A 21,245-nucleotide genomic window follows, 5' to 3' on the forward strand; every position below is an offset into this window, starting at 1 on the left:
GTACAGAAGGTTCAGACTGATCGGAAGACCTCCTAGAGCGATCTCGATCTACCTTTTCTCTATCAGAAGCAGAAGCCTCGACTTCTTCAACGCCCTTTTACTCTCCCTACTACGACATTAAACACCTTATCCTGATGAGTAACCATCTGACGACGCAACTCATACCGGAGCCCCTGAGTAAACTTTCGACACCTATCTCTCTCGATAGGTATCAGACCAGAACCATACTTCAGTAACTTCAAGAACTCAATCTCGTACTCAGAAACAATCATATCACCCTGAACTAGATCCTGGAACTGCTGTCGTCTCTGAGCTAGTTAACGCTCTCCCAGAAAACAGCTCCTAAAACGCTGCCTGAAGAAATCCCAAGTCAAGCGATCGGCTGGAATGCTGCTCACAATATACTCCCACAAGGTGTGGGCATTCTCGTCTAGCATAGAGAAAGCTCTCAAATAATATCGTTGCAAATCTAAACCTAGTTGATCCATACGTCGTTCAGTATCACAACTCCAGTCCTCAACCTCAGTCGGAGCTCTACCAGTAGAGCCTCCAAAGGTCCTAACTCCATTAGCAATTAGAGTTTGAGAAATATGAACCTCGGGTACAACGTCTGCAGCTTTGATCGCTCCCTGAATCAACTGAAGAAAGTGTCTACCGAGATTCTCATCTAACACTACTCTAGCATGCTCTGTCTCAGAAACAGTTGCTCCTCTAAACGGAGTAGTCAAACCTATTCCAGGGGTGGGAGGTAGATCCATCAGGGTCCACAAATGGCGTTTAGGCCCAAATTACTTCCATAAGTACTTACCCTTGGCCCAAACGGCGTAGATGCCAATATAAGGGAGCACCTTAGGTCCATAAGGTCTTACCCTAGTCGAAGGTGCCCTCAGGCCCAAAAAGACTTACCCAATGCACACAGCAGATGACCTACCCGAAGTGAGTACTTTAGGGACCATAAGGTCTTACCACTATGTCCATTAGGCCCAGAAGCCCACCCAAGAGTCGCCTTAAGTCCATAAGGAATTACCAGCTCGATCAGTCTGAACTTATATAAGGAATTGCAAATTTGACCGAGCTAAACATGTAGAGACTTCATACTAAATCTTAGAGTACCCTGGAGAAAAATATTTTTCAGACAGTAACTAGTGATAGCAAAAAATCAGAGTTCATGCATATTTATTTATCAGTAAAAACAATAACTAGAGAACATGAATTAGACAATCATGCTTAAACTTTAGTAAATCAGAAATCAGACTTTAAATCAGATAATTCATATGGAATCAAGTCAAACAGATAGTCACATTGCAAATAAGATAAAACAGTCATGTGTCATGATTTTTCAAACAAATATTTAACACAGTTATGTGGTACGCAAGAACACACCTCGCAAAAAGTATCATTCTGGAAGATCTATCAAACATCGGCTTCACTAGGCTCTTCGACTGAACGAAAACCTAAGTTATTACAGAAATTGGTTATAATAAGAGTAATAATTTAAACTAAATATTTAACAGGGTTACAAAACTATATGAGTATTCACGAGCTCTCGCGTAAGAGCGGATCGTGAGAAATCAGGTCGATCAGTCGAACGATCAGGAGATCCACGCGTACCTTAAATATACGATAACATTAATTAGTCCTTTATCCTTTATTTAAATTAGATGAACTGAAATAAATACTTAATTTATATATGCATATTTGGGTTTAACAATCAATTTGGAGGTTTTCAAGTTTGAATTTGGCAAAACAAACTTCGGATTCGGACTCAGGATGTCGAAAAACATAAAATATAATTTTTCAAAAATTTTGACTTTTTTAGTCAAAGTCAACGGTTAAACTGGTCAAAGCCAAAGACAAAGTCAATGGATCTGGTTAACGGTAAGGTCAAAGTCAACGGGTCGGGTTGGGTTGAGTCGGTTCGTGTCAAACAGACTCGGTTCAGGCCGGGTTGGGTTGGTCCAGACCGATTGGATCGGTCTAGAAGGATCCTTGGAGCGTGGGAGAGCCCTACGAGTACACGATGGCGCGTTCGACATGTAAAATTGCGGTGGAGGAGGCCCAATTATCCCCGAAGCATTATTTCAATATCACAAACCACAAAAGGTCAATAATCAACCCAAAATCATGTTAATTTAACAAAAAATTAAAATCGAGCTTACCAACGTCGATGATCTACAAAAACGACAACGATAAGCGACGAACCATATCGATTTTTAGTCGTACGGAGTTAGGGAGTTTGGTGTTTGGGGCGGTAAGGCAAGGGAACGATCGTGACAGCCAAAAAATCACGAAAACAATGACGACAATGAGGTTCTGAAGAAGCTTCAGTCGATGATTCGTGGCGTTCTACGACGAGTCACGACGAGTGACCGGTGAGGTTTTGTTCGGACGAGATGGCGCTCCTGCTGGTAAGGGCGGTGACACTCATCGTTGAACGGAGGTAACAGGTTCGAACGCTCTTTTGTTGATTCATGCATAACGATGATGGTTTCAGGTAGTTAATGGTCGGGGTTGGGTTCTCTAGGTGTCGTCGGTGCTTGAGTTGGCGGAGGTTTGCATCACCGCTGTCCCGAGACGGATGGATCGGGATGGGCGATTGGAGGCTTGGGTAGGTTGATTTGTGGTTTTTGGTTCACTACCCCGGGTGTTTAGTTTTGGAAATGGGTTATAACCCAGATTAAAGTTATTAAATAATATATTGATTTTTTAGAATTGAGAGCTTAATTATTTGTTTGACAAAGTTTAAGGGCTTAAATGATTGTTATAATCAATTGGCTCCCCGTGCCTGTTGGTCACGTGTTCAAACTATACCAACCACCCTTCATTTCTTTTTTTTTCTTTGCAAGTAGAGAAGTGACAAATCTCAGGTTGGGTCCCTGAACTTTTAGGGAAATCTAAAAATTAACCTGAAACTTTTGAAACTCACAAACTAATCCTTAAAATTTATTAAAAATCCAATTAAGATTATTAATGTTAACCCAAAATTTTTGGGGTGTGACAATTTTTATTCTTTTCTTAAATATTAAATAAGCCATTGAGATTTTTAAAACAATTAATTAAGCCCTTAAACTTTATCAAACAAATAATTAAGCTCTCAAACTTTCTAAAACATCAATGGAGTATCCTTGTTATATCATCATTCAGATGTAGACTGTCACGTCAATATCGTAGATTGTTAAATTAATATTTTTGATTGCTAGATCAGTACCATAACAATTAATAATAATATATGTTAATCAAATGATAAAATTGATTAATTTTAGAGTTTGAAAATTCAATTAGATATATCTTTTATAAAGGGTCAACCTTGATTTTTCGTTATGATGACTAAGATAACCCTTTAACCTCCATACTTACAAACTTATTGCATTTTTATTTTTTCATCAAGTATAAAGGTATTATATTTTTAAGATAATTATTAAGATTCAAACTCATACAAAATTGAATAACATGAATACTTTTAACCACTTGACTAATTAATAAATATCTTATTGTATTTTTATTAGTACTATGTTTGTATATATTATCATTAAATATATAAATTCATACATGTCAAATAAGGAAGGAGCCATTTGTTTGGTGAGGAAGTGTTGCCGCTCTCTCATATTTTTGGTAGAATAGTATTTTAGGTTCTTGTTAATTCAAATATTAGTTAAATAAAATTTGTCTCTTTCAAATTTTAATTATAAATACTTAATAGACTCTTTTCTCTCTTAATCTTAGCTCCATCCTTGAATTCAAACATTTTCTCTAAATGATTGAAAAAGCTCATATGAATCTTACTACCCAAAGGACTCATACTAGTCTTATTTATATTAGGAAGCATAAAATATAGTTAACGAGACATTGCTTTAGTGATAAAAATAAAAAAGTTTGATTCTAATTTATGGTTATGGACGGGCCTTCAATACTTTAATATTATGTTGTAGTTTGTTTGTCGATACAGTCAGATTTATTTGTATATGTCTTTTATTTGAGTTTCTTGAATGTGTTTTAACTTTTTTTCTTTTTTTCCTTTTATGGTCCTTAAATGATCTCGAGTAATTAATTTATTGTATTAATAGTTGAAAATATTCTAATTATATATTTAATTTTCGACCTTTATTATAATTTTAAATATTTTCTCTTTTTAATAAAATTAACGACTCTATTTGTATCAAAAATAATTATTTCAATTTAAAATTTAGTATTTATGGACCCTTGAGATATATTTCAATGATTCACTATAATAATATTTTGTAATGATTAATTTAGATGATATATAACTATTTGAAGATAAACACATGATCTTAAGTATCTTATTAAAATGTAAAAAAGAAAAGTATCTTATTAAAAAGTTAATTGGGTTCTATCAGTATTTTTTCTTTTTTAAAGGTGTAGACACTAATTTCTGTCCCTATATTATAATTATATTATTATATAATGTATATATTATATAATTTATATATCCTCTTTCTTTTTATCTTACATGCCCAATCCCAAGTACAAGCAAACCCAAACAGTGGGTGACCCAATACCCAACAACCTGAACTGGTTCAGACTCGAACCGGCCCCCCAAAGCACTTAAGGTTTTCTTCAAGCCCTAGCCAAACTCTCAGCGCCACAACAGGGGCACCCGTTGAAGAATCTGCGTGCCTCACGTAACCAACTGAGTATGTGCCTCGTTCAACCGCCCGCTCCGAGTTCTCCAGTGCCGTGAACGTATGTGACTTAAAAACATCAAGCAAAACGAGTGTTTTAGTCCGAGAGAACCTCTAAAATTGGAACTAAAAATAGTCTTTTTAGACTATAATTAAACATGTTTGTAAACTCGAAGGGATACAAGAAATACGAGGGGAATATGAAATACCAAGAGGATTCAAATCAAAAAAACGGAGGGGATACGAGCAACATATTCGAACAAAACCAAAGAGGTGAGATCGAGAGAGAAAATACAGAGAAATTCGAAGGGGAAGATTCGAACCCAAAGGGAAAAAATCCTAAAAAGTCCATTCGAACCAAATAACAAAAAGAAAATACCAAAGAGTGAAATCCCTTACCTTGGAAGCCCTAAAGCCGCCGTGAAAGCTCTAAAGGTCGCCGGTTTTGCAAGCTTTCGAGAGATAAACTTTTTAGATCTAGGGCAAAGGAGTGGTTTTTATGCTAAGCGAGGGCTAAATATGGGTCAAAGGTAACTAGAGGGTTATTTTAGGGTTATTTGGTCGCTCGCGACCGTCATGAGCCACAGTTGGTGCCGCCGACGTAGGGCGGCCTTCCTTTCCCGATGAGGGAATATGGAGAGAGTTTCTCTCTGTTTTTAAGGAAAAAAGAAAATGATGAGAGTGGGGGGTTTAGGCGTGAGCTTGAGATTTATATCCCACATAAAACTACACCGTTTTGAATAGGGACCTGGGTTGAAATTTCCGTGTGAGTAAATTTCACTAGAGGGGCTGCCGTGTTTTGAAAAGTTGGTTTATGGGCAGTTGTTTTAGTTCACTTATGTTGTATTTCATATCCTGAATTTGTAAATATTATATTTGGGTCACTAAATTATTTTTTTTATCTTGTTAATTTTGATTTTCTTCATGTTTAGTCCTTTTATTAATATGGCTTTGTTTTCGTTTAGTAAATTGCATTAGTTACTTTGTTTATTTATTTATTTTAAGTTAACTTAAATATTTGTGTTCATGTTTCTACTTAATTTAATTTTTCTAGATTTGTGTTTTCATGTTTAACACATATTTTCTGTCAATTTCTTCTTGACCCATAATTTTGTTTCCCTCATTATAATTTATTATTTCTTTAATTTAGGCATCAACTTGCTTGACTTTTTGGTGTAATTTGTTTGACATGATATGTTTGTCTCATTTATATGTTCACTTTGTAACTTTTATATATAGATATATATGAGTGCATGTATTATGCCATAAATCTAGCTGATAATTTTCAATTAGTTAGTTGCACATGATTAATGTGTTTTATACCTTTATTCATTTCCTTTAATTATTTTTTAAAAATTATTCTTTTTGTTAATGTGATTTTGTTTATTTATCTGTTTTTTAACTTTATTTAAAAACCTTTTTTTCTCTTTTTATTTAATATTTATTTTTATTTTTTTTAATTTAATATTCTTTTTGACTTTTTCAGTAGTAATTTCAATCGGTCAAAGGTGAGCAATTCAAATTGAATTTTTAAATTTTAATTTTAATTTCAAATTTTCACAATTAAAGACAACCGTCAAATTAATTGGAACCGAAAGGGCAGTACAAGGGTGCTAATCCTTCCTTGACTGTTACTAACTCCCGAATCTGACATATTTATGGTAAAACGCGGATCAGGTAAGATGGTGTCCGATCCACCGAAATATTTTTAAAGTGATCGGTGGTGACTGTAACCAATTACTTCAAGTCGAAGCCCAATTCCGGACCCACCCGAAAGACGATTCCGAAAAAAGGTAAGAACGTAAAGATAGTGAAAACCTGCTAAAAGATTTCGATAATTTAAAGAAGTATTATTTTCTCGTAAGATGATAAATTCAAATAATTATATTTATAAGTATTATTTTCTCTTAAGATCATAAATTCAAATAATTATATTTATAAGATGTGTATATTTTTAATAATTAATAAAAATTATGAACACAACATATTTTTCAACGACTTTAAATTATTAAAACAAACATAAAGATAGATGGTCCTATTCTACAACCTTTATAAGAGTGCGTGAACCTAATTATTCCCATATCCTTTTGCAACATGTGGTGTAGTTTTCGGTTATTAAACCTGGTTCAACCGTACACGTGTATATGTCCTCTCACCGATTGCCACATAAATTTTCCCGAATTAAAATTATATTATTAATCTTTTTTTTCAATACATTTATATTTCATCATAATCCTAATCAATATAAACTATAAATTTCATAATTTCTTTTATGTCATCAAACTATTAAATTTAAATCATTTTTTATAATTTCTTTTTGGATGTTTAAATTTTAATGAAAATAAACTTATATATAAGTTATCCAAATTTTGGAAAAAAAAATATCCTCAAATTAATTTCAAAGGAAAATTATTTTTTAAACTCATCAATGAGCGTTAACTCACCGATGTCATGAAATTTTTTTATTATTATTGTAATAATGTTTATATTATCATTTAATTGATTGAATCTTAATTTGATTATAAAAATGAGATAAAAGTTATGAAGTTGTTATTAAAATATAAATTTTCAAAACTATAAAATATTAATTGTTGGAGGGTCACGTCTATTTATTTAATGAAGTTGTAATCATAATTTAAAATTTGTTTAAAGAAAATTATAAAAATTATGAAGTTGTAATAAAAAATTACTTTGATGACTTAACCTTTAAATTATAAAATATTATAATTAAATCATCAAAATATTAATATAATATTAATTGTTGAACATCAATTTAACTGTTAAATGTCAATTCAATAAGATGTAAAAATTATTTAAAATATATGAATAAACTTTTAAACACGTGAATACATCCAAAGACTTCAGTCTTTTATTGTTTTAATAAATTATAAATTTAATTTCAATCCTAAGGAGAGAAGAAATGAGAATTCTATGAGAGAAAAAATTGAGTGGTTTTAGTGGGTTTAGAACTCATTATTTAAGAGAATATGAGAGGGCAAAATAAATAATTTAACCAACTGACCAAATATACTTGTTCAACTTCAGTCTTATTTCAAGATCACACACAATATATATATATATATAACAATGTATTTATATTATGCTTAAAGCACAATAATATATCAACTTGACATTTAAACAAGTAAGTACAACTTAATATACTATTGACAATCAAAACATTAAATTTGTCAATTATAAGAGACATTTCAAAGTTAGAAGTGCACAAATATCAATCTTGAGCAAATGAGAGTTCTTAACTAATCCTTAATTCTTCTCCTTGTGTAACATCCTTTATTATTGAACCATTTTTAAAAATTCGATGATAGAAAAAATATTTTAAAAATTAATTTATCAATTTTAAATATTAGGGTGTGTTTCAATCAATTAAGTTTGTTGGGACAAAAAGAAATATAATCTAGGATTTAATTAAAAAAAATTTAAAAATAAAAGTTGAAAGATTAAATTATAAAGAAAAACTCCTAAAGATCAAATTAGTTATTTTTATGGACATTGGTACTAGAGGTGTGCAAAAAAAATTGATTTGTTGATCCACTGATCTGATATGAAATTTTGGGTATTCAATCTATTTTTTATTTTGGGATAAGTCATATGAATATTTGAGAAAAAAATCAAATAATCGAAACATATGCGAATCACCTAAATTCTAATTTCAGATTATCCAAAAATCTGATAAAATTTGGGTCTTTAGAGTTTAGACAACCTCTAGCTCTTTCTGTAACTTCAGCATAATTTCCTCGAGTTGAGCAATTTTTGCTTCCATCTTCGTCTTTTTCAAGCGGGTGTTATGCGGATAGGGTGTGTCCAATGCTTGAGGTGGTGTATCTAGTATTTGTTCCTTTTGATGAAACATTAGTCTGTTAGTTAATGCGAATGCAAAGAAATGAAAATAACAAAATGCAAAATATGTCTAAATGCATGATGCATGAAATGTTCGAGGCATTGATCCAAAAATGTGTCTGTTATTATAAATAACCCTTATTGGGGACAAAAGTGTTACGTCTTAAGGGACAAAAGTGTTACATCTTAAGAGACAAAAAACATTTTAAAGGTATAGACCCCGAACAGCTTCTGACAGGTTGAGTTGAATACCCAGTCGAACCGCTCCGACTTCTCTGACTAAATCGTGCAGGTGACGAGCTGCTTTTTGTACTTTTCCTAAGAAGTCTCGAATGGTTGCATCTCTGGTTTTCACTCTCTGTTGAGTCTGTTCCCTAACGGAAACGCCATTGAAGCCTTGCATCGTTAAGAGCTATCTGAAGTTCATTTGCTTGAATTCGTCAACAATGGCATCCAAATCAGCTAGGGTTTCACCATCTTGTTCTCGTAGTCTTCTAAAGGACTCTCCGGGTCAGTAACCTTTTTCTTGTCTTACCCCTGCAACTTTCGCCATCTCGTTTTGGAAAAGTTGACTTTTGAAGTGCTTGGTGTAAACCCGATCCATTCCGAGTCTTTTCTGAATATAGCTGGACTTTTGAGCTTTTCATCTCTTTTATTATAACCCCTTTGTCCATTAATACAGATTATTTACGTTTAACAAACACGTTTTTGCTGGATCAACACCTCTTTTGAATGATGCAAATGATGAATATAAAATAAAAGATAACAAAAATGAAAAGAGTTAGTGAGGTAAAGATAATAATCAAAACAATCATGAAAATAAAATGTCATACCCCACATGATATCTGCCCCACATGCTTATTATTCATACCCGGACATGATCTCTATCCCGCAAGTTGATTTTGATCAAGTCTTAACCGCATAGGTTTCTAGTTCACATGCTTTGAATATAAAATAAGGCAGGAAATGAATTCAAAATAGCTTAGGGTTGGAATGAGGTTTTGAGGTAGGCTCTAATTCCTTGTAGTCTCTCAGTTTAGGTTCTAAAGAAGGTACCCGAGTTCTCCTTGATGGTGCCCCCTTGAGCTTGCCAGACCCTTAGTCCTAACCCCATTACAAGCTTGTGTGGACTAAGTTAAACTCGAGAGGATACATTCCCTTATGCTCATACGGAGAATAAATTCACGCGAAAGCATAAGGTATATGAATCCCAAAGGTTACTTGCTAGGCCCATACGGAGAATAAATTCTCATGAGAGCGTCGCTTTCAGCCCCACTTAAAAACGGGTTTGGAGCTCGGATTTAGAGCCTTAGGTGGAAAAGGAGTTTGATAAACTGAAACTGTCGAAAGAAATTGTCAGTACAACTATTTATTTGAAAATGTAATCAAAAGTAAGTAATAAGGATTGAAAAATTACCTTAAAATTTAAACTTACCCTTTTCATTAAAAAGACAACTGGAAATTACCTTAGACTGACTCACTTACCTGTCCCCAATAGAGTCGCCAAGCTGTCGGAACCGTCTTTCGGGTGGGTCCGGAATTGAGCTTCGACTTGAATGGAATGATTTGGAGTCACCACCGATCATTTATTTTAAGAACAAATGGGTTGATCGGATACTTTATTTCTTACTCGATCTGTATCTTACCAAAGATATGTCGGATTCGGGAGTCAGTTACAATCAAGGAAGGGTTAGCACCCTAGAACTGCCCTTTCGGTACTACTTAATTTCCAGTTGTCTTTAATTAAGAAAATTGAAAGTTTAAATTAAAAGGTAAAAATATGATCCAAATTACTTACCTTTAACGATTTTGAAAATGTACCCTTAAAAAGTCATAAAAATGTTGGCTAAAGTAAAATGCAGAATCAAAAAGACAATAACTATAAAAATATCACGAAATAAAGAAAATAAATACAAAGAACCAATAAAAATCAAATAAGTTAACTAAATTACGGAACCAAATCAAATAAAATAAAGAGAAAAAAAACAATAAAGAAAAAAAGAACAAAATAATAATGAAAAAAATAAAAATGAAAATATATAACTATTAGGTAAAATAATAATAATAATAAATAGGAGAGAGAAAAAAAGAAAAAAAAGAAAACAATCACTTCATCGAAAGAAAAAAGAGAGTAAAAGTTTGGTGAGTGAGAGATGACAGGAAGAAAAAGAGGAAGAGGGGACATAGCAAATAAATGTGAGGTGATATATATATATATATAGTATAGTATTTAATAAATAAAGTAAATAAACACAAAAAAAAGAAAAAGAAAAATGTTTTGATACAAATATATATATAAATAAAAATATTAGGTAAAAATCATAAAAAATAATAATAAAAATATAAAAAGAAAAAAGAAAACAAAAACAATATATAAGTGTATAATAAGATATAGTATTAAATAAGTAAAAATAAATAATAAAATATATAAAATAAATAATAAAATATATACATATAAAATATTAGGTATAATATATATATATATATATATAAACGTCTAAGTAAAATATTAGGGAAAAGAAAAAGAAATAAATAAAAATAAAAAAAAAATAATAATAATAATAATAGTAAAAAACTAAAAATAAAAAATAGTAAAAAAATAAAAAAAATATATATGTATAATAATATTAAAAGGGCTAATGTGAAATAAAAATCAAAATTAAAAGGGAAATTGGTGCAAAAGTCAAATTTGGGGGAAAATAAAATGTTAAAAAAACATGGGGACCAAAATCGAATTCCCCCTTTTATTTAAGAGAACATGCGGACCTTCAAGGCGGACGGGTTGGGTCGCGGGTCGGATCGGGTTGAGTATTTAAGTCAATTTTTTTTTAAAACTTTCTCATTTCCTTCATTTCAAACGAAAGCCCCCACCCCATTCTCTATTTTCTCTCAAGCCTCAACTGTGTTCTTCATTGCGAAGAACACGGCCGCCCCAAAATCCATAATCTGGCCGGCCACCGTTCATTGGTGGTGGCCATATGAAAAAAATACATCTTTCGATTGCTCTTCCCCTCCTCTTTCCAAAAACCAAGTTTTTTCCCTTTAAAATGGGCCTTGGGAGAGCTAGATCTAAAGCAAAAGCTCTCGAAAAAAATCCCTCCCTAATCATCGGCCTTTGGGTTTTAAATCGAAGAAAAAACAACATGCAAGCCAAGATCCATCAAATCGAAGGTAAAAAAAAGTATACATTTTTTTTTATTTCCTTGCTTTTCAAAATGATACAAGTGCTTTGGTTTGTTTCTCTAGTGTAATCTCGTGTAAATCGTATCCCTTTCGAATGTGAGGTTTCATTTATTTATAGTAGTAAAAAAATCTATTTTTAGGAGTCTTAGTAAAACTAAATTCCTTGCTTGGTTGTCTTTGTGTTCCATGCATCCACGACGCCGGGGAGTTCGGGGTGAGTGATTGACCGAGGGTCGTGGACTCTCCAAAGGGGGATATGCGGCGCTGCTCGAGGGGATGAGAAGCTAGGGTTACAAACCCTAGCTTAACCGGTTCGGGTCACGGTTTCTACAAGAACGGAGTCGAGGTTGGATTGCTTCAAGTGGGTCACGTGTTTTGGCTCACTGTTGGGTCCACTGTGGGCCACTAGGTTATTGGGTGTTTTTGTTTTGGGCCCTGTAAAAATAAAATGAGTGTAAATATATATTATATAATATAATTTGTAATCATATAATATAATAATATTAATCGGACGAAATCGGTTGTCTTCAAAAACCGGTAGAAAATTATCGGAAATATTATTATTTCTACCGGTTTTGTTATTATTGGACCTTTTACCTGTTTTGTTAACAAAACCGGTAAAACGCTATCGATTTTGTTATTTTTTCTACCGGTTTTGTTATTGTTGGGCACTTTACCGGAAATGTTAAAAAATATTGATATTTTAGATAGAAATAATAATATTTTAAGTAATTTTTTTATCGATTTTATTATTTAAATAATAACAAAACCGATAACGTCTTCTTTTAATTGTATATTAAGGGTGTCAGCACTGTATAACTTCCCTGTGTTTCGCCTACAACGAAAGTATACTTGATTCCCAGGGAAGCTAGAAGGCTAGCCTCTGACAAGAGTTTTGAGGGACGCAAGCCCGTGTCATCCGGAGTTTCATGAATATGCTAAATGGAGTGCGACTGAACGAGATAAAGAGAACGGGGTGTGAGGAAACCTAAGCAAGTTTCTTCACTTCTAGCCCAAGCATTTGTGGAACATTTCGAAAGGAGGGTATTCATCGGGAGAAAGCGAGGTTAAGAATTGGATGTTTTCGATGCGCAGGTGGCGTTGGAGGCTGCTCTTTCTCTTCAGCAAATGAGGCAATTATGTAACGCAAGTTGTACGTTATCAGATTTTGATTGAGTGTAGAGGAAAAAGGGAAGGTAGGTACTGAACAAGAGAAAGTCTGGCTACTAAACAACCCTTTTTTATCTTCTTCTTCAACATTCAAAAGGATGGGACGATACTATACTTGGTGTCGAACATGAAACCAACAACAGATGCCAAGTTAAAATGCAATGAGCTGATTGCAAAACAAAAATCAAATGAAATTAACACAATAAACAAAGAACCATAAGACATATCAAAATTCAATTTAATAATGATATTTATTGAAAAGAAAAAAAAGAAAGAAAACACCCAACATCTTGATCACTTCCATCATTAAATATTAATCCAACCCATCAAAATCACCATCTTTTCTCCATTTTCATGGTTACAAATAAAGTGCAGCAATTACAGCAGCAACACCAAACAAGGCTTTTTGCATGGTAATGGCCGCTTTGGAGTTATCAGCAAGTGTTTCATCAGGGCTTTCGAAAACAACAAACAGCCTTCTTCTTCAACTTCGCCGGACATTGGGCTAAGGTTGTTGAACAATGGAGGACGAAAAGTATGAGAAATAAAAGGGTCTTGAATACATATTGTTTTACTGTGGGTTATTTTGGGACGAAATATATGAAGAGGTAATTGGTCAACAAAGATTGAGTTTTCAGCATGGCGGTCAACGTTGTCAGACAAGCAATTAGTGAGTTAGGAAAGCTTTTCGTTATCAGTTTCTTATAAATCTATAATGTTAATGACTGATTTATTATAAATTAATAATATTAATGACCAATCATGGACTGCCTGTTACTTTACCCACAAAAGGATTCTTCACAAATTTCAACTTAATAATTAAAAAGGACTACCGGCATGCTGCAGCAACTTTCGACCCTAAAAACAGAAAAAAGAGTGCTTTACTGTTGTGTCGTTTACAAAAGCAGAAAAGATCTCATTAACAGCACTTTTTGAACATGCCGAAGCAAAATACATTTGCTAAATGAACTGATGAGGGGGGGAAAAAAGAACGAAAGAAGAAGTCAAAACCGAAAGTCTTAGCCATTATTCGATGCTTATTCATTTCTTGTCTTGTTATCCCTAGTGTCTTCTCCAAAGATATCTTCAATAATGTTTCATGTAGGCTGGAGATCAATACAGGTATCCAATAAATAGACTTGACTCACCAGGTCATTAGACCCATCTAATTTAGCCTCCATACACTTGCTAAGGTCGGTCTTCATTTCTCTATCGTGTTAACCAGCCTTTGGTGTCAATCAGACTATGAGAGTCGACCATGTTTGGCTGAAACACAAAAGACATGCACGAGTCATCCTGTACATCTAAATCCTCTACCTGTTCTGAAACTTCGTTTGTTCGTTCAAAAACAGCATTGAACTTGCTCTCACCAAATGGTTTTGAAACATGTCCTTTTAACAAAAGATTTACACCATAATCCTCTCTTTCTGTGGCATTGCTGTAATTTACCATCACAGCTATCACTATCAGAGTCACTACTATCATTGTCATCGTCTTCACTTCCATTCTCATCATCATCAAGACAATCACTTTCATGGTAGGCAACACCTTCCTGATCAGCAAGAGACTCAATAGCAGAAGAGTCTTCATCTTTCTCTGAAGCCTCAACTACATAAGCCTGTTGACTTCCATGCCACTCATCATCATCACTGACAATTTCCAGAACACTGGATCTGTTCTGAACAGCTCGTTTCTAAAGGATAAAGACATTGAAATTATAGCTGACAAGCTCCCTCTTCGATCGTGATGGCAAAACCACTGACAAGTGCTTCCAAAACTTCTTACCCAATGAAGCAGGATTACTGTAAACAACCTCACGGAATATCTCTTCATCTTCACTCCATTTATGTGCAACATCCTCTCCCATGTCATAAAACCCCTGCCGCGCAAATTTTTCATGCCCAAGGGATTTTCGGGGATTTTCCCGTGCTACCATGACATGCTGTTGCACACATCTAAACGAGCCCCTATCCAGGCAGCCACAGTCAGTCCTGCCAGCACCAATGTTGCCACTGTTATTTGCGGAAATATCTAAGTCGGGCATTGGAATGATACATGTTCCCATCATAATCTCTTCATAGTTAATATCATTGGTGTCTGATGCACCATTTTGAACGAAAATATCCTTCTTTATATGCCTACCCAACAAAGGAATATTGGCTTGATGATTTGGCCCAAGCAGAACTTGTTTTCGAGGAGAAAAAGGTGGAACAGCTTGTGCCCCAGTATATATGTCTTCTTCCCTAGAAATGTTACTGATCAAAGACAAGGGAGCGCTAGTCTCAATATCCTTATCAACCAAACATCTAAAATCGTTATGACCATCAGTTTTGAATTCTTCATTCCATTGGTATTTATGAAATCTACACTCAATTCCAACTGTCAAACAGAGGAAGATCACATCAATAACAAAGCCATATAACAGAGTAAGAATCATTCACATAAAAACAAGCAGAAAACTCAGAGAAGACGGTACCTGAAATATGAGGATTCTGATGAGTATAACTAAGGGGTTAGGGAAATAGTATATATCAGAAAATTTAACTAAATACGTAATATTTTACTATAATCATTAATACAAAAAGCTAGCCACTCAAGATCACAAAAGGAACGTATAAGAAAAAGATTAAATACCTAATTAAATAAACTCAAACAAAAGGTATATACAAAAATACTTGACCCCATCGACAAACAAATCATAAAAGGATATCAAATTATTGAAAAATCATCAACAAACCGTAAATCAGAGTCGAGTGACGTAAGAAAATGTCCATAAACGCAAATCGTATATCCAAATACACTCTTAGGGTCCAAATCAGTGAAAATCAAAATGATAACAAATAAATATCATCTTGACCAGAGATAGCGATCTCAAATCCGACCCTACGAAAAAGGATAAACAAAAAAATGTAAAATGATCGAAAAAAGTTTCAAAAGAAGAAGAAAATGTGTTATAAAAGATAGAGAAAAGTGTGTTATAAAAACAATATTAATAAAAATAAAAAATAAAAAAATAAGGATAAGATATAGTAAAACAAATGAAAAATAATGAATACCTCAACGACAAGCAGTAGTAAGGCTAGTGCTACCGTGGGTCACAAAGAATACAAAGAAAAGAGATTAACCACAACACAAGAGAAAGATAAAAAAATTAGAGTTTAATAAAAATATATTGATATTGATAATGATATTTATTTTTATTTTTTTAAATATGTCTAAAATGTAATTGTTATAATTTAAGCACCTTTTGTGGAATTATTTTTTTCGTTGATTATGTATCGAATAATAATTTATAATTTTAAGAATTATATTTGATATATGTGTATGAATTCTATGACTATTCACTACTAATAAATTAGACGGTGGTTAATGATTTTAAAGTAATTTTTTTAAATTAATTTTTAATAATGTATATAAAATTATACATTAATAATGTATCAAATACAAATCTTTAATTTTAATCATAAAATAGTTAAATTAATTTTGTAACCCCCACAGACCGATAAGGGTAACCAAATCCGATCCGGGGTGTCACATTAGGGCCACCGGAGCGACCCATTGTAAAAATAGCGGAAAATTTAAATCATTTTATCAGAACATGTAAACTTATAAAATCATTTGTCACTATTTAAAAATAAAACATATTTCCAGACTCGTATATAAATCAAAATACAATTACATGCCCCCTAATCACATGTACCATACTCTGCAACAACACCGGAAGAACTCCCTTACTGAAATCGATAGATGCACTGGTACAATTCTTTTAACCTGAAAAGGTGAGTAATAGAGTGAGCTTCGAAAAGCTCAGTAATACAGAACTACCATATGATGCTGGAAAACGTGCAGATACAGATAAACATATTTTCCTTATTGATTCAGATATTTACAGATTTTTATACTGAGCAGGAATCCTACTGATATTTCAGGTGCTAACGGACAATGAGCTTTCAGTTCAGATAAATAATTCGGATGATTGAGTTCAGGAGTTCAGAATAGGTTTTCTAGTGTGTTCCCGAAAAATTCAGTAAAAAGATACAGATCTTTTAAAACATATATATATATATATATACCCCCATCCGTCCACATCATAAATGTGTAGGTTCCCCAGAACTATACACCCAACCGCACATGCCATTTAGACCCTGAGCACAAAGCCGAGGAGTCTGCAGATAATCTTCCTCCAACAATAAAACCCCAGATAAAACATTTCTCCGTCGGTAAACGGAGATATCAGAAATCAAAATATAATTCAGATCAGATATCATAACAGAATCCAGGTTAGGAATCAGAACAGATTTCAGATCAGATGTCAAAACATAATTCAAATCAGAAATCAGATAAAATATTCATATAAGTAAGGAACACACTAGAGTTTCCAAATATTATTTAGAGATACAGGATAATCTTATCGGGCAGAGAAACACAAATCTTTAGTTTAACGATAGAATATTGAAATTTAGAATCACTATTGGAAGAGTTCATTAACTGACAGAATCATCAGTTATTCAGAATGTGAATTATCAGGATCATATCTTATTCGGACAGTTTTCAGAAGTTGTACATAATCAGAAGGGTATTCAGAATCCTTTGTATCCATGTCAATTGATCGGATAATCGAACAACTTGATAACGAAGATTCAGAACCTTAACAATTTATATCCACTGGTCAATTCATTTCCCTTCCAGGGTATTTACTTTTTTAATACCACAAATTCTTGTTCATAGATCACCTTCAGAATCATCGCTGAATAGATCTTCCAATGATCTTTATTTCATTTCCAAGCTTCCACGATATCATGAAATACTGACGTGCTTGATTTGTAGTTCATGTTCCATAAGGACAGTACATCTTATAAACTCATCAAAATTTCCAGACTTATCCAATTCACTTACTTAATCCTCGATCATTGAGGTTACTTAGCTTATTTAGCAGTCAAATTCATTCCAGTTACTTCGGGGTTTTTCAGAGTAATTTAGACGTTACTGAATTTTAGATACATGTTGTACTTCCATTCCATTCGATTTGGTCTTCATGGTTGATTTGACTAACAAACGTCCAATTCATAGTACTGAATGCGATCTAGAGTTGAGTTGAGTTGAATACTTCCAAAATTATCATCGAGCCAAACTTAAGAAGACGAACACGCATTCCAGTAATATCTATGCTATTTAGGTATTGACATAGATTTAGGGTTGATCTACTCACTTAAGTTGTTTTCCATTACTTTTAAAGGTATGCCAATACCTATGTTTATTTGGATTCCTTAATTAATCCAAGGCATTTACTTGGTATAGGTCATGAGGGTATTTTGGTAATTTTGGTATTTAGTTTTATTACATTCATTTCAGAGCTCGAGGATATCTAATCATTCATGAGCTTGGTGATAATCTTGGGTCATTTCCATTACAGGGGTATTTTGGTCATTTTAAAGATCTACGGTATTTCAATCTTTTCCTTCCATCCGATCTTATTATTTAATTCAATCTTATCATTTACTTCAGTCCTTTCGAACAATTCTGACAGCAGAATACCCCCGATAAATTACTCTTCAAGTATTTAATCATTATTCGAATATTTTCAGGTCAAGTGTCTTCTCAGACTTTACAAACGGAATATCAGAAATTTTCCTGCACTAAGTCGGGATCTTAACAATTAAATCCGTACTTAATCGAGTTAAGTACGAATCCTCTAAGTATTTTCTCAGTCAGAGTCATCTCAGACTATTCTATCTCTTAAGGGCATTTCCATAATTTCTTAACCAGATAAGTTCGATATTAGCTCTTAACGAAAATAATATAATTTAGAGATCTTATGATTAATTGCTTTCTTGAACAATCTCTGATCTTGAAATAATTCCCTTAACACACTTCTAGTATCTTGCATAAACCCTCTTGGGGTTAAAAACCGGTTATCCATAATGTCTACGTATAACTATCATTCTTATGCACATCAATATTTTTATCAGATCAATATGTCTGTAAAATCCTCTTATCTAACTTCCATATTCCAATCTTGTCTTTTTAACACAAGGGTATTTTCGTAATTTTACCCTACCGGAGTATTTTCATAAATTCACATCCAAATGCCTTTAACATTTAACCTTTGATGAAATAAATTATAATTTACAGATCCAGGTTGATTTCTTTACCACTAAGCACAACTTGTAATTTAATTCTAGCAATCCCTTAATTTCTTATAAAAGTCATCTGAACCATAATCAATTACTGAACCTTTTTACCGTATTCAGATCGAGTGTAGAACTTCATTAATTACACATATGAGACCAAACATTTCCATTCATGCATTTACCAATACCAACATGTTCTATAAAGCATAAAGAGGTAGTAAAGTATTACCTCGATTTCCGTGCAATACTGATCGACCATAAAAATTCCATTCGAACGCCTTTGATCTTCAATTCAACTTCCAATAATTCCTCAGATACATATCAACATAAATTATATCAGAAACGGAGCTTAATTACGATAAACGGATCGAATCGGGTGATAAATCAGTGAAAGACGGCTTACCGAGTTCGAATTTGGCGAAACGGACTTCGGATTCGGATTCAGGACGTCGAAAGCATAAAATATGACTTTTCGGAAATTTGGAATTTTTGGTCAAAATCAAAGTCAACGGGTTTGACTGACAATTTCGAGGCCTTCGGGTTCGAATTTCGAAAAACGGACAGCGGAATCGGATTTGGAACGTCGAAAAATGTCAGGATAGGTATACTCGGTCGAAGTCAAAGGTCGTTTAATGCCCGGTCAAAGCCGGTCAAAGTTTTGGTCAACAGTGGTCAACTCCGGTCAACGGGTCAACGGTCAACGGGTCGGGTCGGGTCAACGGGTCGGGTAAACGGGTCGGGTTGGGTCAACGGGTCGGGTCGGGTTGTGACTGGTCAAACCGGTCAAAACAGTTCCAAAACCGGTCAAACCGGTCACTTTTCCCTTCCCCACGCGCAGTGGCGGCGCGTGGGGGCGCGTGAACAGTGATAAAATCCCGGAAAAATTTCTAAAAATTATTTTGAGCGATTTCGAGATACTTACAAAGCTCGGTTCACAATTTTGAACGGCGGAGAGCTCGATTTCAACAAATCGGGAAGTTTGACCGGTTCACCTCCCAACGCGCCGCCGCCGCCGGAGAAAAAGGAGAACACCGGTGGACTCGGAACGGCACAAGGAACACGATGGTGTGGGAGGTGTCGTAAACGGATGACCCGATCGTCGTGAATCGATGAAAAACCAACTAAAACCGAGTTATTACCGACGATACTTCCGACTGAAATTCACGACGAACGGCGATGATTCACGACGAAAGGTTTGAGGGGTTTTGTTCCTCGGTTGACAACGAACACGATGGTTGTTTCGGCTCGTCATTTGGAGGTCGGACGGCGAGTAGATCGGAGTTGAAAAAGGGGTTGAGGGGAAGAGGAAAACTGGAATTTTCCAGAAAAATATGCGTCTGATGAGGGTTTATAATATCTCAAAAAGAAAAATGGGTAAACCATGAGTTTAGCCACTGAATTTTCTGCACTTTATGACACGGTCTTTCAACTTTGAAATTTTGCAATTTAATCCTCATTTTCTTCCAAAATACCAATTAAATTTACCACATTATAATTTTTTAAAATTTAGCCCCTAAATTGGGGTGTTACAATTATCCCCTCCTTAAAAGAATTTCGTCCTCGAAATTCATTAATGTCACATAATTGCAGAAATGAAACTTCCATCAGTTCTTTCATATAGCTTTTATAGAAACACAAATCCTTCACTAATCCTAAACCAGTTGAGTATACATTCTTATCAGAACTTTTCCTCATTTCAATAAAAGAATCTGAACTAAAATTTTCTCGAGTAATCAATCTCTTCAGAATTCTCCCTCAGTCCAAGTAAATAATCAAAACAACTTTATCCTTGTGAAATCAATTCAGCCTTGGTTACGTGAATAGGCTCGTAGAGCAGCAACATATCTCAATTTTATTTCTGGAGTCGAGTCAGAATTTCTCAGATGAATAACTCACACACGGCTCATGAGATACTTTACAACGTTTAGACAGATGTTACTGGTATTCCTTTTTGTACAAGTATAGCCTTAGCAGATAGAAACTTTGGTTTACTCAATACAGATAGGGACTCAGCCCTGGAGTTCCGGCTCAGAGAGGTACGATTGCAGTCTAGGGGCATGTACTGATCAGACATATTTTGGCATTCGACCGGCCGGTCTAACTTGAAATTTTTTTGACTAAAACCATAGCTCTGATACCACTAAATGTAACCCCCACAGACCGATAAGGGTAACCAAATCCGATCCGGGGTGTCACATTAGGGCCACCGGAGCGACCCATTGTAAAAATAGCGGAAAATTTAAATCATTTTATCAGAACATGT

At 34.0% G+C, this 21,245-nt stretch overlaps 1 protein-coding gene across 1 annotated transcript; it reads right to left on the reverse strand.

Annotated features, from left to right (window-relative positions):
• Window positions 1-14,060: 14,060 nt before the first annotated feature.
• LOC120168070 lies at window positions 14,061-15,288 on the reverse strand. The gene is made up of 3 exons (XM_039176912.1): window positions 14,608-15,288; window positions 14,301-14,544; window positions 14,061-14,242 (listed from the first exon to the last, which is right to left on the reverse strand). The coding sequence occupies exons 1-3, from the start codon at window positions 15,286-15,288 to the stop codon at window positions 14,061-14,063; spliced, it is 1,107 nt and encodes a 368-aa protein (XP_039032843.1).
• Window positions 15,289-21,245: the final 5,957 nt, after the last annotated feature.

Source organism: Hibiscus syriacus, unplaced genomic scaffold (assembly GCF_006381635.1).
Source record: "Hibiscus syriacus cultivar Baekdansim isolate YM2019G1 unplaced genomic scaffold, ASM638163v2 tig00003041_pilon, whole genome shotgun sequence".
Classification (NCBI taxonomy): Eukaryota; Viridiplantae; Streptophyta; class Magnoliopsida; order Malvales; family Malvaceae; genus Hibiscus; species Hibiscus syriacus.